The sequence below is a fragment of the Canis lupus genome, chromosome 2 (assembly GCF_003254725.2).
Source record: "Canis lupus dingo isolate Sandy chromosome 2, ASM325472v2, whole genome shotgun sequence".
NCBI classification, from domain to species: Eukaryota; Metazoa; Chordata; class Mammalia; order Carnivora; family Canidae; genus Canis; species Canis lupus.
Window position 1 is genome coordinate 72411007 of NC_064244.1, and position 23840 is coordinate 72434846.

General features: G+C 46.6%; 1 protein-coding gene across 4 annotated transcripts in view; it reads left to right on the forward strand.

Annotated features, from left to right (window-relative positions):
* Positions 1–23840, forward strand: part of TRIM63 (tripartite motif containing 63) — a 67952-nt gene that overhangs the window by 34801 nt on the left and 9311 nt on the right. For 2 of the 4 annotated variants that reach the window (XM_049098700.1, XM_049098699.1), the window contains exon 2: positions 22200–22372. In XM_049098700.1, coding sequence (XP_048954657.1) covers positions 22242–22372 — 131 coding nt within the window. In that variant the 5' untranslated portion in view covers positions 22200–22241. Of the gene's footprint in view, positions 1–20280; positions 21331–22199; positions 22373–23840 lie in introns of those variants that run through there. The other 2 variants (XM_049098698.1, XM_025447136.3) reach the window with 2 other exon arrangements.

The following is a 23840-nucleotide window of genomic DNA, read 5'->3' on the forward strand; positions in this document are numbered from 1 at the left end:
GCTGAGCTCCAGGCAGTCAGCCTCTCAGTCCCCTAAGGGCACAGCTCTGTCCTTCCAGGAATCTAACGTCTGAGCAAGCAGGGCCCCCCAACCGGGCCCCCAGGAGAGACAACCCAACTCACGGAATTGTGGAATGTTAAAGGTGGACAGGGCCAGGGGACCCCCCAATCTCCCCTCTCAGAGCTGGGTGACCCAGGAAATCTATATCCTCAGCTGTTCCCTGGGAATAATAACTTTCAACCCTTTCACGTAGTAGAAATATTCTCACTTGGATGTTGAAAGAACAAATGGAATGATTTATGTAAAACACAGGGCTTAGTGGGCAGTAAGTGTCCAGTGAAGAGAGGATGTTGGGAGGCCAGTCCCTTCATCTTATATATGACTTCTCGTTCATTTCTGAGTGGTGGCAGACCTTAAGGAAGAAAGATCTTTCACGAATTTCCTGTTTCCCCACCTGAGCTAACAATTATATCAATGAAGGCCTCTTTTCTTTCTTTCTTTTTTCTTTTCTTTTCTTTTCTTTAAGATTTTATTTATTTATTTGACAGAGAGAGAGCACAAGCAGAGAGAGGGGGAAAGGGAGAAGCAGACTCCTCGTTGAGCAGGTGCCATGTGGGGCTCAATCCCAGGACCCCAGGATCATGACCTGAGCTGAAGGCAGATGCTTAACCAACTGAGCCACCCAGGCGCCCCTCTGTTTCTTATACTAATATTTGAAAAATTAATGACCTTTTTAAAAGAGCAGTTTTATGTTTGCAGCAAAATTGAGCAGAAGGTACAGACAGTCCCTATATTCCCCTGTTTCCCCCACTCCCTGCATCCCCCATCATCACCCCCACTGATGCACCAGTGTGGTACATTTATTGCAATCAATGAACCCACTTTGACATGTCATTGTTACCCAAAGTCCATAGTTTATATTAGAGTTCATTCTTGGTGTGTATGAGTTTTGACAGATGTATATAACATGTATCTTACCATTATAGTATCATGTAGAATATTTTCACTGTCCTAAAAATTCCATGTACTTCACCTACGAATCTCTCCCTCTCCCTAAACCCCAGACAACCACTGAACTTTTTACTGTCTCCATACTGCCTTTTTAGAATGTCATATGGCTGGAATCATACAGTATATAGCATTTGCAGATTGGCTTCTTTCACTTAGTAATATCCCTTTGAATTTTTTCCGTGTCTTTATGTGGCTTGATTACTCACTCTCACTCTCTTTTTGGGCTGAATAATATTCACTGTATGGTTGTACCATAGTTTATTTATCCACTCACTTACTGAGGGTTGCTTGGTTGCTTCCAAGTTTTGGCAATTATGAGTGAAGCTACTACAAACATTTACATACAGGCTTTTGTGTAGACATAAGTCTTCAACTCGTTTGAGTAAATACCAAAGAGTGTGATTGCTGTATCTTATGCTAAGAGTATGTTTAGTTTTGTAAGAAATTGCCAAACTGTATTTCAAAGTGGCTGTGACATTTTACATTCCCACCAGAACAAAGGAAAGTTCCTGCTGTTCCACATCCTTGCCAGCGCTTGGTGTTGTCAGTGTTTTGAATCTGGGTCATTCTGATGGGTGTGTCGTGGTGTTTCATTTTTGTTTTAATTTGCAAGTTCCTGATGGGATATGATGTTGAGCATCTTTTTGCATGCTTATGTACCATTTGTATATCTTCTTTGATGAGCTCTTTAGAGCTTTTGTCCATGTTTTAGTTGAGTTGTTCATTTTCTTATTAACTTTTTTTTGTTAAAGATTTTATTTATTTATTCATGAGAGACATACAGAGAGAGAGGCAGAGACATAGTCAGAGGGAGAAGCAGGCTCCATGCAGGGAGCCCCATATGGGACTTGATCCGAAGACTCCAGGACGCTCAACTGCTGAGCCACCCAGGCATCCCCTCTTATTAACTTTTGAGAGTTTTTTGTAGATGTTGGGTCATAGTTCTATTTATTTATTTATTTATTTATTTATTTATTTATTTATTTATTTATTTATTTATTTGACAGAGAGAGAGCACAAGCAGATGGAGAGGCAGGCAGATGGAGAATGAGAAGCAGGCTCCCTGCTGAGCAAGGAGCCCAATGCAGGGCTTGATCCCAGGACCCCGGGTCATGACCTGAGCCAAAGGCAGACGCTTAACCAATTGAGCCACCCTGGGGCCCCAAGGATCACAGTTCATCATCAAATATGTCTTTTGCAACTATTTCTTCCCATCTGTGGCTTGTTTTTTCATTCTCCTGATTAATTTTTTATTAATGATTTCATTTTTTCTTATGACTAAAAAAAAAGTGTTGCTATAAATATGTATTACATGAATAGCATGTGGCTTGGTTTTGCTAGTGCCTTCATCTCTGAGGGACCCCACTTTTGGCAGATGTGCCAGGCAGTGTGGGATCCTGCATGTTCAGTATTGTGGCCCAAGGAGAGAGTGTAACTTGCTTGAAATTGCACAGCATGTTCACTAGGATGATATATCCATCTCATGTGCATAGCCTTCACAGTAGCCAGAAAACTGTCTCATTTGGTCTGTCTGAGATGCCTGGAATGCCGCTTCTTTTTTCTTGACTTAAAAAAAAAATTAGATAAACAGTCATGTGACAACAGCAGGTATTTTTCAAAAAGGAAAAAAATTAAAAAGCCACCCATAATCATGCCACCCAATAAATCAACTGTTTGGCTTTTCTGATAATTCTATCTATCTAGCAAATTTGGGACAAGGTGTAAACACGAACTGTCATAGTGATCCTTTTGGTTGCTTTTTTATTTTACTTTTTCCAGGTTTTAGTTTTCAAAGTGATATTTTATTTATTTTTTAAAAAGATTTTATTTATTTATCTGACAGAGAGAAAGAGAGAGAGCACAAGCAGGGGGAGTGGCAGAAGGAGGGAGAAGTAGACTCCCCACTGAACAGGGAGCCCGATGCAGGACTTCATCCCATGACCTCAGGTCATGACCTGAGCTGAAGGCAGACACTTAACTCACCGAGCCACCCAGGCATCTAGGCACCCCTCAAAATGATATTTTAGAATGGCTGCTTAATATTCTATTTTTTCCATAAACATGCCAAGCTTATTGCTGCTGTGTCTGGAATGGGCTCCACCCGGTTGCCATGTGGCTGGTTCCTGTACCATCATTCAGGTCATCTCCTCAAGATGCCTTTCTTGAATATCTTATTGAAAGCAGCACCCCCTGATTACAAGTCTCTCCATCCCACTGTCCTGTTTTCTTTTCTTGATAGCATTTATTATCATCAGAAATTATCTTTATTTTTGTGTCTGTCTTTTCCCAACAGAGAATATAAGCTCTGTGAGAACAGGAAACTTTTCTTTCTTTCTTTTTTTAATATTTTATTTATTTATTTATTTATTCATGAAAAAGAGAGAGGCAGGGACACAGGCAGAGGGAGAAGCAGGCTCCATGCAGGGAGCCTGATGTGGGACTCGATCCCAGGACCCCAGGGTCATGCCCTGGGCTGAAGGCAGGCGTTAAACCGCTGAGCCACCCAGGGATCCCCGAGAACAGGAAACTTTTCAATCTTGCTTTCTCTGTATCTCCAGTGCCTACAACAGTGCCTGGCACATAGTAGATCAAGAAATATTTGTTTAATGGACTCAAGAATTCGGAAGACCAGTTTTCTGAATGGGTCATTGTCCAATTTTTTTAGGTTATTAGTTGGCTTATTAGTTGATCTTAATGCATCTAGATGAATTAGTGCATCTAGGGGTTTTGGGAGGAAGGTTTTGGGTTCTTGTCTCACCTCTGTCATTTACTAACTTGGTGATGTTGACCAGTATATTTAACTTCTCTGAATCTAGGTTTTCTACAATATTTGTATTGAGAGTAGTATTAGTGCCTACCTCATAGAGTCACTGTGAGGACTAAATAAAAAGAATGTACGGAAAGTGCTTAGCACAACACACAGGAAACACAGAGAGAGTAACATTAGCCATCCATCACCTGCACCCTGAGCACTCTTAGGTGTTGTCTCATGTAATCCTCAAAAGTGCCCTGGTTACAACCATACCTATTTTGTGAAAATTTGCTGAATTGCACATTTATTTGTACACTTTTCTGTATTTGGATTATAGTCAATTAAATGTTTGCTTAACAACAACAAAAAGCCTATGAGGGAGGAGCTGTTATCCTCCCCATCTTACAGATGCAGAAACTGAGGGTCCAGGAAGTGAGTCATTGGCCCAAGGCCACTAGAGAGCAAGTGGTGAGGCTGAGACTCTGGCACCTGTGGTCTTGACCGCCACAGCTCTTAATGCCCCACTCACTTTTTCTGATAATTTTGTCTATCAAAACTGTCTGTCGAATTGTCTGTCAGTCGGCAGTAACTTTTATTGTTAACTTTTAACATTTTTGTTGTTTAAAATTTTTCTTCTATTTTAAATAATGCTTCAGAGAGTATTTTGGGGCAGTTATGGCGTCTCTCTGCTTTTGAATTATTTCCCTTAGATAAAATCCCATGGATAGATTTTTGTTGTTGTTGTTGTTGTTTTTAAAGATGTTATTTATTTATTGATGAGAGACACAGAGAGAGAGAAGCAGAGACAGAAGTAGGCTCCATGCAGGGAGCCTGATGCAGGACTCGATCCCATGACCGTGGGTTCACGACCTGAGCCGAAGGCAGATGCTCAACCACTGAACCACCCAGGTGTCCCCCATGGATAGAATTAAATGTAGGAAATGCCCAGAGGGTTGAAGTGACTTGCTCAAGGTCACATCTAAGTAGTGGTGCTTGGAGTAGGGCCATCGTGCCCAGTTGCTTAGGTTGTTCACTGTATAAGGACACTTGATCCAGGGGTAAGTGGACTTCCCAGAGGAGGTCCAGTAGGAGCTAAACCTTTATCAGGGTTTGAATGGGCAGAGGTGAAAGGGCATTCCAAGTAGAGGCACATAGGAAGGGAGAATGAGGAGAGTGTGATGGGGAAACCAGTCTTAAAAGAACAAGGAATCATAAAGGAGGATATGAGGAAATAGGTAGGGCTGGAGCATTCATTCATTCCATAAATATTTGCTAGGCTTCTCCTGTATGCTGGGAGCTGTGGCTGCAGCAATAAACAAGCCCATCTAATCCCTGCACTCACGGAACAGGTACTTTATTGGGAGGAGGTGGGGACAGACAATTGACAAGGAAATGGAGTAAAACAATGATAAATTTTGAGAAATATTAGGAAAGAGGAGGTGCTGAGACCAGGAATAATGGGACAGGGACCTATTTAAATAGAATATTAAGGAAGGCCTCTTTGTTTGGAGAGGTGACATCTTAGTTGGGAAGGGGGAGACTGTGTGCAGGGCACACACCACCTGCAAAGGCCCTGAGGCCGGTGCCATAGAGAGGACATTCCAAGCTAGCCATGAGAGGGTCTTGAGGAGTTGTAAGTTCAGAAGTCATTTCAGACAGTCTTGGACAAAGAACTCTTCTCTCCATCCCAGGCTGATCTTCCAACTTCTGTCTGCTGATTGACCCCACGAAACAGTCACCTCAAAGTCACATCTTCCCCAACCAGCTTCCCATCTTCACTTGTCCTTCTAGTTCTCTCCACTCAGTCAGACTGTTGCCAAGTTCCTTGATTCTTCCTTTCTCATTCTCTCACTTCCGTCCCTTCTTTGGCCACCTTCCTAGACCAGGGAAGCAGCCAGGTACTCTCGTGTAGTGGGCCACACATGACAAGTGCGTTGGAAGCACACAAATATGGGTTGAAACCTCGGCTCTGCCATTCTGTGTATTTCACTGGGCCTCGGTTTACAGGGAGTTATATATGATGGCTGGGGAGTCAAAGGAGAGAGTGATGTGAGTGATAGCACCTGGCACACAGCAGGTATTTGATAAATACAGTGCTTGCACTTTCCCTACCAGTCTTGGGAGCCATCTTATTTTCTGCATACCTTGGCTCTTCATATTTGGGAAATGGAGAGATGGTAACCTAAGTATCTCTCTGGGGAAACCAAATCCCCAAATATCCCCCTTTCCAAGTATTTTAAACAGATAGCTTAATTTGGAAGTAAAATATCTTTTTTTTTTTTAATTTATCTACTTATTTCAGAGAGAGAGAGAGAGAGCACAAGTGGAGGGGCAGAGGGATAGAGAGAGAAGGGAAAGAATCCCAAGCAGACTCCATGCTGAGCACAGAGCCCAACACAGGGCCTGGTCCCTTGATTCTGACATTACAACCTGAGCCAAAACCAAGAGTCAGACACTCAACTGACTGCACCACCCAGGTGCCCCAGTATAATACCTACCAATTAACTGAGGGTTTACGACATGCTGGTTACCATATTAAATGCCTTATAGACCCTCTTTTTCTCATCCTCATGACAAACTTAGGAAGGAATTTCCATTATTATCCCCATTTTATAGTTCAGGAAATTGAGATTTAGAAAAGTAAAGTGACTGGTTTAAGGTCACATAGCTAGTTCAGGAATGATTTTGGGACTTGAGCCCATGTTTTTCTGGCACCATAAACACCTGTGTGTCCCTGTTGGTGGGAATGCCAGCTGGTGCAGCCATTCTGGAAAACAGTATGGAGCGTCCATAAAAAGTTGAAAATAAAGCTACCCTATGACTCACCAATTGTATTACTAGGTATTTATTGCAAGGATACAAATGTAGTGGTCCTAAGGGGAACATGCAGCCCAATATTTGTAGCAGCAATGTCCATGATACCCAAACTATGGAAAGAGCCCAGATGTCCATCGACAGATGAATGGATAAAGAAGATGTGGTATGTACATACAATGGAATACTATTCAGCCATCAGAAATGAAATCTTGGGGCAGCCTGGGTGGCTCAGCGGTTTAGTGCCACCTTCAGCCCAGGGCCTGATCCCGGAGACCTGGGATCGAGTCCCACGTCAGGCTCCCTGCATGGAGCCTGCTTCTCCCTCTGCCTGTGTCTCTGCCTCCCTCTCTCTGTCTGTCTCTCATGAATAAATAAATAAAATATTTTTTAAAAAATGAAATCTTGCCATTTGCCATGACGTGGATGGAACTAGAGGGTATTTTTTTTAATAAATTTTTATTTATTTATGATAGTCACACAGAGAGAGAGAGAGAGGGGCAGAGACACAGGCAGAGGGAGAAGCAGGCTCCATGCACCGGGAACCCGATGTGGGATTCGATCCTGGGTCTCCAGGATCGCACCCTGGGCCAAAGGCAGGCGCCAAACCGCTGTGCCACCCAGGGATCCCACTAGAGGGTATTATGCTAAGCGAAATAAGTTAGTCAGAGAAAGATAATGATCATATGATCTCAAATGTAGAATTTAAGAAACAAACAGAGGGTCAATCACAGGGAAAGAGAGGGAAAAATAAAACAAGATAAAATCAAGGAGGGAAACAAACCATAAGAGACTCTTAATAATAGGAAACAAACAGGGTTGCTGGAGGGGAGAGTGACAGGGTAACTGGGTGATGGACATTAAGGAGGGCATGTGATGTGATGGGCACTGGGTGTTATATAAGACTGATGGGGCCATGACCTCTACCTCTAAAACTAATAATACATTATATGTTAATTAACTGAATTTAAATTTAAAAAATAAATAATTAAAAAAAAAACATGTGTGCCCAACACTAGACAATCCTACCTCATAGCCCATCTGGCTAAAGTAGAGGGAGCCAACATGTTTCTTTTCCTAGGTGACAGAAGGCCCAGAGGTGGGGGTGCCTGCGTGGCTCAGTTGGTTGGGCATCTGACTCTTGGTTTCAACCTGGGTCATGATCTCCGGGTCGTGGAATCAAGCCCTGCCTGGTTGGGCTCTATACTCCGCGGGAGTCTGCTTGAGATTCTCTTTCTCCCTCTCCCTCTGCCCCTCCCCTGGATTGCACTCTCTCTCGATCTCTCTCTCTCTCTCACTCAAATAAGCAAATAAATATTTAGAAAAAAAAAAAAAAAGAAGGCCCAGAGGTGAGAGATTTCCCAGATCCTGTAGTGGACTGGACACTAAGCCTCAGACCTATACTTGCCCCACCAGAGCAAAATGGGTGGTCTAAGACCTCGGGGTGGCCTAGACCTTCCTCCTTGTGCTGGAACACCTCCCCAGAGCAACAGAGCCATAAACACAGCAACTCTTTCAACAGGACATTGAGCCTGAGTCATGGAGTATTTATAGATGGACCTCCACTCTTCCCCTCAGCCCTGCCAGGATTTATCAGGTTCACTTGGGGCTCAGAGGGTGAAAACCTGTTTATCATCCAAGGTGCCCAAGCAGGCTGTTGGGACATCCTCTGAGAACGAGGTCTGGTGGCCTGCCCATGTTTAGACCTGACCTGACCCCCACACGCCAGATTGAAGCAATTCTCTCTACCTCAGCTCCTCTTCCTTCTCTCAAATACCCCCACATCCAGCCCCACCACAACCGCACCTACACCCAGAGAACTTACAGTCTCAGGGTAAAATGGGACAGAAATGCTCTCTCTCAGGAAGACCTCTCGAGGGCAGCCTGAGTGGCTCAGAGGTTTAGCACCGCCTTCAGCCCAGGGCCTGATCCTGGAGAACTGGGATCGAGTCCCACATCGGGCTCCCTGCATGGAGCCTGCTTCTCCCTCTGCCTTTGTCTCTGCCTCTCTCTCTGTGTGTCCCTCAGGAATAAATAAATAAAATCTTGAAAAAAAAGGAAGACCTCTCGGATTGACCTGGGAAGGTTAAAATTTACCTTAGCCCGGCCACTCTTGGGGAGTGAAACCTCGCACTGGTCAGATAATTGAATCAATTATAATAATGTTGACTGAGGACATTCTCTGTACCAGATACCATGCTAAGAGTTTTAACATTACTTTTGAAAAGCCTCACAATAATTGCGTAAGTTGGATATTACTTTAATATCATCTTTATAAATGAGGCAACTGAAGCTCAGAGAGGTCAAGTAACTTGCCCAAGACCACCAAGTAGTGGGTTAAGGCTCAAAATCTAGGTCTCGTTGGTTCCAGAGTCAAAGCTGTGGGTGACCTTGAGCGAATTGCTTTCCCTCCAAGCCTCAGTTTTTTTCATCTGTAAAATGGAGATATTAATACCTACCTCTCACAGCTGTAAGGACTAAATAAAACTGATACATGGTAGGCTCCCTGCCACTAGGTGCAGTCTCCCATCCCCTACCCTTAACGATCAGTAAATTAGCTTGTTCTAAGTTACTTAGGACAATTAGGCAGGTCACTTTGGCTCAAACTTCAGAGACTTGAATCCAGGACCCAGCCTGTTCCAGTCACCACTGCTCTACTGTGCCAACCTTGTTTCTTCCCAAGAATAGGGACAGAGGAATGAGGGGGTAGGAGGGGATTTAGGAGGTGAGGGGGTGGCTGCATGCAGAGGCACAAGGAACTGACCCTGCTCTCACATCTGGGATCTATTTTGGATGATGCCAGCCTCTAGCCTGCTGGCAGCCAGAGCTGGAGGCATCAGTGCTGAGTTAACAGAGCAGCCCCTGGGGCCAGATTTAGAGGTTGAGCCCTGACCCCAGATGGGTGGCATGGCTGCAGGCACTGGGCAAGAACCTACTGTTGCCGTTCCTAATAGGTGACCCCTGCAAAGACATGTGGACTGGGTTTCTGAGTCTTTGCTGAAGGCAGCTCATCTCTGCTGTCTTGCGCCCCTCCGTCCCCAGCCTAGTGCACAGCCTCTAACTCAAGGTTCAGACAGACCTGGGTTCAAGGCCTGGCTATTCTATTTACTACCTGTGTGACCTTCGGAAAGGTACTTACCTTGGCACCCTAATCTAGAAATGGAGATAATCATACATACTTCATAGGGTCGAGATGATTGAATGGGTGTCCCCCCTTTCTTCCCCTCCCCCCTCACCACTAAGGCCTATTGGGCAGGGCTGCTTCTCCTGTCCTCCCCCTCCCCAGCAGGGGCTCTTTAAATGTACTCTCCCAGGCCTTGACATGACTTCCAGGGGTCCCAGGCTGCCCACCTCTCACAGTGCTTCCAGAAACCTTACTCCTAAGTCCCCTCTGGCCTTCTGGCTAGGGCCCAGCTCTGATAGAGGTGAAGGCCCAGCTCAGTCAGCTGCAGCTCAGATTTCCTACTGGGCTTCCTCAGAGGGCCTTGGTACGAAGCCCCAGCTCTTTGAGACCTAATCCAGAGGAATAGTGACTTTTTATTTTTTAAAGATTTTATTTATTTATTTCATGAGAGACACAGAGAGAGGCAGAGACATAGTTAGAGGGAGAAGCAGGCTCCCTTTGGAGCAGGGAGCCTGATGTGGGACCCCATCCTGTGACCCCGGGATCACACCCTGAGCCAAAGGCGAGTGCTCAACCACTGGGCCACCCAAGCACCCAAAACAGTGACTTTTTAACAAGGGATTTCTTTCCAGCCATTTTCTGTGCCTATACAACACTTCTCATCTATAAGTTTATTTACATAAACATATATATGATTTTAACAGAAAAGAATCAGAGTACATATAAATGGCATCTGTTTTTCTGCTTGCAGCTAACAATATATTGCTGACGTCTTTTCATATGGGCATTCAATAACAGACAACTCGATGTCATTTTTTAAATTGGAGGAATACTTATATATGTATACATAGATATGCTTTGTTTTTTTTTTGTTTGTTTGTTTTCTTTTGGGGGGATGCAGGGTTGGGGGCAGAGGGAGAGAGAGAATCTTAAGCCCAACACTGGGCTCGATCCCACGACTCTAAGATCATGACCTGAACCACCCAGGTGCCCCTGCTTTGTTTTATCCTTAAGTAAACTTTCCCTTTGAGTATAATATGCATTCAGAAAAGGGCATGGTCCGCAAGGGTACAGTTCAAAGCACCCTCACAAAGGGAGTGTCCCTGAATAACCCACACGCAGATCCAGAATGAGATCTTGATGAGCATGCCCAGAGCCTGACTTATGCCCCCATCCAGCCCCTCCTCCCCTCAACTGAGGGCAGCACTATCTTGATTTCTAACTGCTTAGATTAGTTTGGGCTTTTTGAAACTTTCTAAAGACAGAATCATGCTGTATGTGCTGTTTTGCTCATCTCAATCTTTGAGATTCATCTATGTCATTGCCAATGACAATATTTGTTCACTGTCGCTGCTGTACAGTAAACATTATAAAACCACATAATAATTTATTTATTTGTTCCATTGACGGACACTGGGTTGTTTCCAAAGTTTTGCTACTATGAGTAAGATTGCAGAAAACATCTTTGTATTTAAATGGCTCTGTATCTCTGATCTCTGTATCTCTATTTCTCTGTCTCTAGCTACAGCTAAATATATCTTTTGGTTGCTATCTTTCTAGTTTTTGGATAAGGTAGATGCCTCAGAATATAACTGCTGAGTCACATGTATACATATTTTACATTTTTATTTTGTAAAACTGTATGCCCGCCCCCAAGGTCAAGAGTCGTGGCAGTGCCCATTGACCTCCGTGTCTACCAAACTTGTATGTTACTAATCTTTAATAGTTTTGCCAATCTGATAGAGGAAAAAAAACAGATTTTGTTGTGGTTTTAATAAGATTTTAAAAATTAGTGTGGATAAGCTTCTTGTTTGTTTTTTTGCTTTGGGGGGTGGGGGCATTGGCATTTCTTCTTTTGTGAATTGCCTTTTTGTATCCTTTGCTTGTTCTAAAACTTTAATGTGGTATGGGTATTGACACTTCTTGTTTCCGTGTGTTTCTACTGTTCCCAACCCGTCACTTGTCTTTTAGCTTTGTTTATGGAGCAACTGCCGGTTTAAATATAGTTTGTTTTCCTCCTGCTTACTGTTTATGATCTGGATCGCCCTGACGGTGTGTGTGGCAAACCCCAGGTTCAAGCTGGTGGCGGGGGAGTTAGTGGGCCAGGTCGGATGGGCAGCCGGCCCCAGGACTGTCTCTGGGGTTCAAGAGCCCCGGAACATCCAGGCCAGCCCTGGGCCCCAGACCTTGCCTTCGTTGCAAGGCTTCCTCTGGTCCCCTTTGCAAGTCTTCTCAGTGCCATCTGGAGCCCACTGTTCAGGGGAGAATCTCTCCGCACACCCGGGAGCCAGGCAGGGAGCAGGTGAGTCAGGGCCAGTGTTACCTGGGCAGCAGAGGGAGGAAACTTTTTTTTTTTTTAAGATTTTATTTATTTATTCATGATAGACATGGAGAGAGAGAGAGAGAGAGAGAGAGAGGCAGAAACATAGGCAGAGGGAGAAGCAGGCTCCATGCAGGAAGCCCGACGTGGGACTCGATCCCAGGACCCCAGGATCCCACCCTGGGCCAAAGACAGGCGCTAAACCACTGAGCCACCCAGGGATCCCCGGGAGGAAAATTTGAGAGCAAGGGCGAAGCACCCCACATCTCTGAGTTCAGATCCTGCCTTAGTCTGCTCGGGCTGCCATAACAAAATACCACAGCCGGGGGGACCAATTTATTTCTCACGGTTCTGGAGGCTGGCAGTCCTGGATGGAGGTGCTGGCAAAGTGGGCTCCATTCTGAGGCCTCTTCTCTTGGCTTGTAGATGGCTGCCAGCTTGCTGCGTGCTCACATGGCCTTTCCTCAGGGGCGTGTGCGTGAGGAGAGAGATAAGGAGCAGGCTCTCTAGCATCTCTAAGGGCCCTGGTCCTTACCTTCCAAAGGCCCCATTTCCAAATATCATCACAATGTGTGTGGGGGGGGGGGGGGCGGTGGTTAGCACTTTGGTATATGAATTTTGGAGAGTCCATAGTAATGCTCCAAGCCATTTCCTAGAAGCATAACCTTAGGCAAGTTACTGAAATCTCTCTGTAACTCAAATTCTTTATCTGTCAAATGGGAATGATAACAGTATCAACTTCATGAATTAATAAATAAATTAGGGATCCCTGGGTGGCGCAGTGGTTTAGCGCCTGCCTTTGGCCCAGGGCGCGATCCTGGAGACCCGGGATCGAATCCCACGTCGGGCTCCCGGTGCATGGAGCCTGCTCTTCCCTCTGCCTGTGTCTCTGCCTCTCTCTCTCTCTGTGTGACTATCATAAATAAATAAAAATTAAAAAAAATAAATTAATTAATAGCTCTAAAACACTTAGAGCAGACCGCAGTAGCCACCCTCCAGAATGGCTCTCAATAAATATTGCTGCCTGGTCTTCGTGTCCTTGTGTGGTCCCCTCCCACACTGTATCATGGTTGGTCTGCGTCACCCATAGAATACAATGGAAATGATGGTGTGTGATGTCTGAGGCTAGGTCATGAAAGACTGTTTGCTCTTTCGGAGCACTCTGTCTGGGGTAAGTTGGGCACCATGCTCTGAGGATGCTCAAGCAACTGTGTGGAGAGGTGCCCATACTAAAGAACTGAGGCTTCCCACCAACTTGCCAATCATGTGAGTGACCCATCTTGAAAGTGGATCTTCCATCTCCAGTCAAGTCCTTTTTTTTTTTTTAAGATTTTATTTATTTATTCATGATACACACAGAGAGAGGCAGAGACATAGGCAGAGGGAGAAGTAGGCTCCTCGAGGGGAGCCTGATGCGAGACTTGACCCCAGAATTCCAGTACCATGCCCTGAACTGAAGGCACATGCTCAACCACTGAGCCACCCAGGCTTCCCTCCAGTCAAATCTTAAGATAAACTGCACTGCAGCCCCAGCCAACATCCCCACTACCACCTCCTTAGAGGCACTGGGCCAGAACCACCCAGCTTAGCTGCTTTTGAATTCCTGACCCGCAGGAAAACTATTTGAGATAATCAGTGTTGATTATTGTTTTAAGCTGCTAAGTTTGGGGAAATCTATTCTGCAGCAATAAATAATACAGACCATGGGGTTATTCATAGTAACTGTTCAGTAAATGCCAGCCACTATTATTCCCCTGACTGAGAAAATATTAGCAATGGTGTTTTTCAATTGTCTGTCATGTGCCAAATATGTGCCACATGTAGGATAAATGGATTCCCACCTCTATGCCATCAATTTTCAGCAAGGCATAGAGTGTTGGGGGCAGTCACCCAGAGAGTCCTGGACTCTTAGGGTAGAAAGACCCGGAGATACCATTACTCGACCCAATTTGCATTTTCTGAGACACAGAGATTATGTAACCCACTCAAGGTGAAAGAGCTGATATATAGAGGAGTCTGAACTTGAACTCAGATCCACAGGTGCCTGGGCAGCCTCTTTGTTGTTCTACACTCAAGGGCCTTCTAATTAAAGGACAATTGCATCTCACAGTTTATAAGGCACTTTTAATACTTTATTTTGGGATTATCAGTGCAGAGCCCCCTCCAGACTTTCTAGGATCCCATTTCCCCTGGGGCGGTCCATTTCTCTAAAGGGCATCCACTCTCCAGAGCCCTTATAGCTGCCCATAGTGGTGGTCTGGATTTGAGGACATGGAAGAGGTCTGTGTGGTAAGATCCCTGAACACTCTGCTCCCCTTCCATGGCATGTGGGCCAGGCCCAGGGGGCTTTGCCCTGGCACCTGGGGCACTGCATCTCACCCCGGACCCGATTGACCTGCCTCTGCCAACTGTTTTGTCTTTAGCCTCTGGATAAAGGACCTGTCAGTTTGATCCTGTGATCTGGGATGATTCTTTGTCCAGGATGACACCGAAGCATGTGACAGGCATCTCAACCTGTAAGAAAAACAGTGTTTGTCCAACCCCACCCACTTCAGAGGGTACTCAGACACCACAGTGGCTTGAGGGGAAATCCACAGGAAGAGGCAGGGCAGCCCCCCTCACTCCTGGGGAGGTCATGGGGGCCGGGGCGAGAACAGCACACACGTGGAAGGGATCCGATCCACGATGTACCAAGGAAACATTTAGCAAGCTCCAAGCTATGCGGAAATGAAAGGGGAGATGGAGGGTGGCTTCCTCTCCAGCATCACCGCCCTCAGCCCTGCGTCAGCCAGTCATCCATCCCTGGAAGACCTCCTCTGAGAACCCGGCCACTGAGGACATGGAGGGACCCTTGGGGAGCATTTCTTAATGGTTGCTCCATTTGGCAAATAAGAAACTGAAGGTGGGTGTGGCTGGTTGGGCATCATATTGCCAGTCTCAGCACAGTTTTCTTCCGCAACAGGCCTCAAATCTCAAGTTTCCAAAAGTCTTCTCTCTGGTGACAATCAAAAACAGAATAGAATTTGAGGTTAAGTTGGCCACTTTTAGCTCTGCCTACACTAGCCGTGGGATTTGGGGCAATCCCACATGCCAATCTATGCCTCAGTTTCCTCATCTGTGAAATAGGGATAAGCATGACCTACTCATGGTTGTCGTGACGACTGAATGAGATGGTGCCATGAAGCTCTTAGTAGATGTCTGGCCACTTGCAAGCAGTAAATCAATAAAAAATAGTGTTATTATTATCTTCCATCACTCCTTTTCCTCGCCAGGCCCAGACCATTACCCCCACTGCCTCACCTAAACCCTACCCAGCTAGGACCCCCCTTGGGCACTAAGCTCCTCCCATGAGTAACAGACTTTGGAGGCAGTCCTAAATGAGGTCTATCACTTAGCTGGGTGATGTTCTGCAAGTCACTTAACTTCTCTGAACTTGAGTCCCTGACATGTCCAAATGAGAATCATGATACCTTGAATCATTCTCTGACAAATCAATGACACGGAAGAATGGGAGGAAAGGCAATCACTATAGGTTAAAAGTGATCAATGAGACAAAAACAGCAGAATGCCACATATAAGACCTTATTTGGATCTCATTTGCACAAACGAACTATGAAAAGACATTTGAGGCAATCCATGTCCTCCGAAAATAGCTTAGAAGCTAGATAATATGAAGAAATTCTTGTTTACTTTTGTTAGATGTGATAATGGCATTGTGATTATGTACCAAAAAAATCCCAATTGGTTAGAAATACTTACTGAAAAGTTTTTACAGTTGAAATTACTTGATGTCTAAGATTTGCTTTAAAATATTTCAGACAGGGATCCCTGGGTGGCGCAGCGGTTTGGCGCCTGCCTTTGGCCCAGGGCGCGATCCTGGAGACCCGGGATCGAATCCCACGTCGGGCTCCTGGTGCATGGAGCCTGCTTCTCCCTCTGCCTGTGTCTCTGCCTCTCTCTATCTGTGTGTGACTACCATAAATAAATAAAAAAAAATTAAAAAAAAAATATTTCAGACAGCTGAGTGAAGTAAGTCAGTCGGAGAAGGACAAACATTATATGTTCTCATTCATTTGGGGAATATAAATAATAGTGAAAGGGAATATAAGGGAAGGGGGAAGAAATGTGTGGGAAATATCAGAAAGGGAGACAGAACGTAAAGACTGCTAACTCTGGGAAACGAACTAGGGGTGGTAGAAGGGGAGGAGGGCGGGGGGTGGGAGTGAATGGGTGACGGGCACTGGGTGTTATTCTGTATGTTAGTAAATTGAACACCAATAAAAAATAAATTTAAAAAAAAATAAATAAAATAAAATATTTCAGACAAAAGAAGTTATGTGGGGATATAGATGAAGTAAGATTGAGGAACTGTTGGTAGCAGTTGAAGCTGATTTGGTTATATGAATTCATTATACTATTCTCTGTATTTCTGTGTGTTTGAAATTTTCATTAATAATCAGTAAAAATAAAAAAAATAAAGAGTAGAAATAAATAGCAAGGAGACAGGCAGAAAGGGAAGCAGTAAAATGTAGTAGCCGAAAGCTCTGGACTCAGATGCACCACTGAGACTCCTTTTTTGTCTCTTCATCCGTCAGTCCATAGCTTTCTAGTATGTTCCAGCAACTGGTAATGTTACTGGTTTATAACTTCCTGGTTCTGATCCTGGCTCTGCCACTCACTGGCTGGAGTACTTTGCCAAGTGACTTAACCTCTCTGAGCCTCTTTGCTCAGCTCCAAAACAGGGAAAATCATGGTCCATGCCTCACGGAGTTATTTTGAGGACTGAACAAGAGAGCGTGGATGGGAAAGGCTTAGCACAAAGCCTGGCACGCAGTAAGCACTCAATAAATGCTTCAGTGTGAGGAGCACTGGTTTAGGAGTCAGGCTACCTTGGATGTGAACCCCAGCTCTGCTCTGCCACTTGTGGCTGTGTGACTTTGGCCAATCCAATTAACTCTCTGAATCTTGTTTCCTTCTGGGAAAAACGGAGATCATTACCCCCCCTCCACCTTGCAGAGCTGTCAGGAGGATTAAATGACAAGACATGTTTTGATGCCCAGTGTGGCCCACGTGGGAATTCCCCTTCCTCACCCCTTGACTTTCAGCAGCACTAGGCTGGCCAAAGCCCAGGTTGGAGTGGATCCCACTGTCCATTTGTGTGGCTTTTGCACCTGGACTGCCAAGTGTGGCTGGAGAAAGTCAACAGAACCATGTGAATGGCTCCTCACAAATAGCAAGCCCGGGTTATGAAACACCATCAAGGCTCCCCTGCCCTCACACAGCCCTTCCGCCCCTCTCTAGGGGACTTCCTCCTGTGCTTGACACTGGCCAGTTTGTCCACTTGTGCTCCCCTTACCCCTGCTTAGCCTCCAATTTAGCTTCTACTCCCTCTTGACCAAGGTTGCAATAGGAGCACCTTTCTCTCCACTTCCCAATGCCTGATTCTCACCTCCATCCTCTCCTCGTTCCTGTCCTCCCAACTCAAGACATAGAATGTCCTTCGCCTTTCTGAGGCTGGGTCATTGACTCTATCACCCCCTCCCCAATCTTCCAGTACTTTCTCTCCCATATGTCAGCCAAAAAACCCTTGCTCAAGTATTTTAATCTTTCTCAAGTCTGACAGTGACTCTGTTGCTCCCTTACTTAACTCACTCATTCACTAGTCCACTCATTTAAGAAATACTTGTGGAGTGCCTACTATGTGCCAGGTACTGGGGGTACAGAATGGACAGAGACAGTCTTTACCTTCAAAATCTTCAAGGTCCTGAGGGAGAATCAGACACACAAAAAGATAACGGTAAGACAACAGTGGGATGCAAGATGAACCCATGCTTGATGTAGAGATTGACCAGATGTGCAATGGAGGGGAGCTCAAGACCGGCTCTCAGCTTTCTGGTCTGTGCAAACAGGGGAATGATGGTAGTGTTCACTGAGACATGACACAAGGGCAATGCAAGGCAGGGCTAGGTGTTGGGGAAGATGCTGTGTTCTGTTTGGGGGTACGATGAGTTAGAGGTTCTGTTGGGACATCCCAGTAGAGATCTCCAACAAATCTTCAGCTTAAGGGAGAAGGAGGTCTCAATTGGAATTAGAGCTGTGAGGGTCACTGGCATATAGGAGGTGGAGTCTTGAATGTATACAGAGTGCTCTCTGCTGCAAGTAACAGAGTAATTGCACTATGATGACATTTGTTATCTCACATCTTAAATAGTCCAGAGGGGGGCAGCGCCAGGACTGGGGAAATTGGCAGCACAGTGATGGCATCAATGTCACCCGTGCTTTCTGTAGTTCTTCCTTGCTGTTTTCAGGGACTGGATGTCTCCCTGAGTCTTGTCCCCCCTCTTGGCTGCGAGCTAGCTGCCCTACCCTCTCACAGGCCTGTTCAAAGACAAAAACAAAGCTTTCCTTTTGCACTCACTTTATATCGGGGGAAATCCTTTATCTTTAGCCCACATCCATGAGCCCTTGGGTCTCTAGGCCATATCTATATCTCCTTAGGCAAGGGAGAATGGGATTACCATAAGAGGTTTAAGCCTTAGTCTGGTGTGGCCTTGGAGAGGTCCACGTTCCTGGAGAACAGTGCTGTCTGATATCTGAACAAAACTGGTGTGAGCAAGGAGGAAAGGATGGCCTCTTTTCAACCTTCCCTCTCTTCCAACCCCTAGCTGGCCTGGCAGTGTTGACCTGCAATTTGATAGAGAGAGGAGTTTAGGGGGTGCCTGGGTGGTTCAGTGGGTTAAGCTTCAGACTCTTGGTTTTGGCTCAGAGCATGATCTCAGGGTCGGGGTCGAGCCCCATATCGAGTTGGGCTCCGTGCTCAGCAGGGAGTCAGTTTTTCTCTCTCTCCCCCTACCCCTCCCCCTCCTCATGCATGCACTCTCTCTCTCTCTCTCTCTCTCTGTCTCACAAAATAAATAATAAATCTTTAAAAGCACACACATTAAAACAAAGAAGACGTTTGGGCTCCTGAGTCAAGCATATCTGGATTCACGTCTTAGAGCCATTTCTTGCAAGCTGTGTTACTTCATGGCAGTTATTTTATGCTCTGAACTGGAGTTTCCTCACCTGTTCCACGGGAATGGAACAGTCCTTAAGTTGTTGGCTGTTGGGATGATAAAATGAAATAACTCATATGAAGTGCTTCACAGTGCCTGGCACTTGGTAAGTGCTCAGCAAAAACCAGCCATTAACATTTTTGGGGGGACCATTCTCCCCTTAAGGTTCCCCAGCCTCATGGGGCACCTGGCTGGCTCAGTCGGTGGAGCATTCGACTCTTGATTTCGGGATTGCGAGTTCAGGCCCTGTGTTGGGTGTAGAGATTACTTTAAAATCTTAAAAAAAAAAAAAAAGAAAAGAAATTCCCCAGCCTCTTGTCCTCTGGGCCTCCTCCTCTTTCTATGACTGGTTCTCACTCCCATTTCCTCCCCTCACCCCAAGGTTGGCTCCTCTGCCCTCACTACTCACTAGATCTTGTCTCAAGACTCCAACCATCATCACTTCTTCAGGCTGAGGTGACCCAACTACTTTCCTACCGCCCTTCTTTTGTGAGACCCTGGACATTCCTGTACATTCTATGGTGTCTTAGGCTCATCCTTGAGGCCTGCGGTCACTGCTCCCCCTCTTGCCCCAACACCAATATTGGCTAACCCCTACATCCTTTTGCATGAGATTCTACCTTAAAAATAGCCATCAGAACTACTCTAGTGACTTCTACGTGCCAATACAGAAGGTGTCCAGAAGAACATAGAGAAAAATACAAATTTGTGCAGAGAGTAGAGGGGAACATCTAGATAATCTCTAGATGTCCAGGTAGGGCTTCATGGTACCAAAATGATAGCTATTTCGTTTTCCCCCTCGATAGGCTGTGAGCTTCTTGGGACAGGGAAAAGGATTACTCATTTATCTGTCACCCTGGTGCCTGAAGTATAGTTAGTACTCAGAGAAATGTCTGATGAATGAAAGATTCCTGGCTTTGCCACTGACTTTCTCCTCCTCCTCCTCCTCCTCCTCCTCCTCCTCCTCCTCCTCCTCCTTCTTCTTCTTCTTCTTCTTCTTCTTCTTCTTAAGATTTTATTTATTTATCCATGATAGACAGGGTGGCGGGGGGAGAGGCAGAGGGAGAAGCAGGCTCCATGCAGGGAGCCCGACGTGGGACTCCATCCCAGGTCTCCAGGATCACACTCTGGGCTGAAGGCAGCGCTAAACCACTGGGCCATCAGGGCTGCCCTCTTCTTTTTTTAAAAGTATGGTCCTGCTTTTTTTTTTTTTTTTTTTTTTTTTAAGATCTTATTTATTTATTAGAGAGAGAGATAGCATGAATGGGGTGAGGGCAGAGGGAGAAGCAGACTCCCTGCCAAGCAGGGAGCCTGACACAGGGCTCAATTCCAGGACCCAGAGATCACGACTCAAGCCCAAGGCAGACACCCAACCGACTGAGCCACCTAGGAGTCCCTGCCACTGACTTTCTAAGTGACTTTGACTAAGATCCTTTCCTTCTCTGGACCTCAGTGTCAAAATCTATAAAACTGTGGAGGGACAGGCTAGCTGGGGTAGGGTTTCAAAGTTTCCAGCAATATGCTATGCTCAGAGATGGGCTCAGAGAGAGGGGCTGCCCTGACCCCTTTTCTTGGGAGCCACTCAGTACTCTAGAGGAAGGGATTTAGGACAGTGAGGGATCACTGGCTATGAACTCTGCAAATCCCAGTGGCCCACTCCTTGGGTCCACTTCCTGGCTTACCAGCCTGGTATAGGAGACTAGGTTCTGGAGGAAACTCTGGTACCCTCTCCTCCCCCCACGCTGCCCACGAACAGGCTGTTCTTGTTTACGACCCTCCTCCCAGGAGAACAGCGATTGCTCATCCCTACATGTGATTTGAGAGGGCCGGTCTTTCAGGCCTGGAGGAAACTCAAACCCAGCCAGCCACTTGGCATCGGAATGTTCAGCTGGTCCCCTTCTGGGGCTCATGTGACCGAGACCCAGCTATAAATATCAGAGGGGCCTCAGACCAAGACAGAATTCGGGCACCAGGAGAACAAGGCAAGGAGGCTCTGTGTGGGTATTTTGTGACGAAGGCAAGACCCCAGGTCTACGTAAAGTGAGGCAGGTAAAGGAGGCAGCCAGGTGAACCTCCACACGTCCTGACAATATGGATTATAAATCAAGCCTAATCCAGGATGGGAACCCCATGGAGAACCTGGAGAAGCAGCTCATCTGTCCTATCTGCCTGGAGATGTTTACCAAGCCGGTGGTCATCTTGCCTTGTCAGCACAACCTCTGCCGGAAGTGTGCCAATGACATTTTCCAGGTCAGTGCTGGGCATGGCCTTGTCCTGGGCTCCAGGCGGCTGCTCAGTATTCCTGTGGTGAAAGCCATTGTCTCTTAGTCTAGGACTTCTAAACTGCTGGCTTTCTCCCGAGCAGAGCAAAGCCCCTGCAGAGGCCTCTGGGCTGAAGGGGGCTCGGAGGTGACCCTGGCCACCCCATTCCTTCTCCATGACGTGTGCTTCCCGTCTCCACCCTGCCCGCAGCTCCCCCACTGCTGCCCGGACCACAGTTGACTCTCCAAACAGGAGTCAAATGCCTCAAGCGATAAGTGGGAGAGGCGGGTGGAGAGGAGAGAGAAACCAGACCCCTGGGGCTGGAGCCAGCTCCCTGGTGGCAGCGGGCCCAGAGCTTTGGGAGGAGGAGGGTGGCCAGGAGGCACTGGGCAGTAGAGGCATCTTCCCCTTCGAGGCCGAGACCGGTTCCCTATAATGTGGGGCTGGAGGGGATCCATCTCCTCAACAAAGGAATAGGAGAAGTGCCCTGGCTGGGAGGCAGGACTCAAGGTTCCAGAAGCACTTTGTACTAATGTTCTCTCCAAATTTTATCTTTGAATTAGCAGCCCTACGAGCAGGCTCTAACGATAATGTCCATTGCGTGAATGAGTAAACAGAGGCTTGGAGGGAGAAAGTGGCTTGCCCAAGGTCATTCAGAGGATAACTGTGACTTGAACCTAGGTCTGCTGCCTCCCAAACTTGCTGACCGCTTAGTTGCTTTCTCAGGTGCTCCTCGTGTATGTGGGCTGGCTCTCATCTCAGGATGGGGAGTTCCACGTCAAATGGCTTGACGAGAATGGTTGGGGTGAGCAAGAAAGACAGAGACTGTCCCAGGCCTCATCTCTGCCCTTCCACCCGCAGGCCGCGAACCCCTTCTGGACCAACCGGGTTGGCTCCGTGTCCATGTCTGGAGGCCGTTTCCGCTGCCCTTCCTGCCGCCACGAGGTGATCATGGATCGTCACGGAGTGTACGGCCTGCAACGGAATCTGCTGGTGGAGAACATCATTGATATCTACAAGCAGGAGTGCTCCAGGTCAGTCCTCCCGGCTCCTGGGAGCCATCCTTCCTCCCCACCTGGTCTGTGCCCAGCTCTCCCAGGCTCCTCCCCATGTGCCCAGGATCAGTGCCCTGGCTGGAGAGCTACACTAGCCAGTCCAGAGAGCCATCTCCCTCTTCTTCAGGCACAACAGAGGCTTATCTCTATCCCCCGACACTGGCTCTTGGGGTCGGTCCCTCAGTGAATGAGAAGAGCCCAGACATTAGGCTGCTCTCCTAGGACAGGCTGAGACAGGAACCAGGGGAGGGACAAACTGTGACATGGAGAGGGAGACACTGGGGCCAGCAAAGTGGCCGGGCAAGCAGAGAAAAGTGCCCAGAGAGAACACAGCCGGTCTCTCTATAGTGGAGGCAATGGCTGTCATCGTGGGTACCGGGGATGCTTCCTCCCGCTGCCCCACAACAATCCTGGGAATTGGGCATGACTTTCATCCTCCCCATTTCATGGATGAGGAAGCTGAGGCTCGAAGAGGTGAAGTCAGTTGCCCAAGTGTTCCCAGCTGAGAAGAGAAATAGCCGAGGACAGCCCTGCCGATCTGGCCCCAAGTCTCCCTGTTTGTAAAACAGCAGCTCTGTCTTGGGCAGAATTTGTGAGAGTGGAGTTTGTGCAGTGTGTGTGTCCAGCTGGAGAGAGATATGGCCACCAGGGAGCTCTTTACAAATTTGACACCTGACAAGACTCCCAGGCCACTGCCCTCAGGCCCTTGGGTCCCAAACCATCATCCAGTGTTGCCCGCCTGGCAGTGTCCTGCCCCAGGATAAGTGACAGACCAATCTTAGTGTGAAAAAGCCCTGACCAGGGGAACCGTCGGCTAGTCTGACTCTGTTACTAATGTATTGTGGGAACTTGGTTGAATCTTTGGGCCTTCATTTTATCCATCAGCAGAGGAGGATGGTAAGGTTTGTTAGTGTGACTATCAAATAGGGTTTTGATGGGAAATGTTAAAAGTATCAGATATGTATGGACACCTCCTGTGTCTAGGCACCTCGTCTTAAGCATTTTCCATGCATGACCTTTATTTAATTCTCACAGTAATCCATACGACTTTCTTACCCTCATTTTCCAATGAGGAAATGGAGGCTCCTAGAAGGTCAGAGGTGTGCCCGAGGCTGCTCAGCAAGCCGTGATGCTGAGAGGGAGCCTAACTGACCCTATGGTGAATATTCCTAACTGCTATTGCCTCTATGTTCCTGGAGTAAAACTCCATAAAAGTACAGATATATTGCTGACCATTCTCCAATAAGAAAATTAATATTGCACCCAAATATTAGCCCCTCACCTCGAGTATCGACCTCTGAAGAGCAGGTTTATGCTTGAACCCTTCGGGGGCCTTTCTACACAGTCAAATGGCTGTGAGAGATGCCCTTTATTGAGGGTCTGCTCTGTGCTAGGCTCTATACATTCATTGCTGATAGTTGCCCTGATCCCAGTAGCTCTGGGGTAA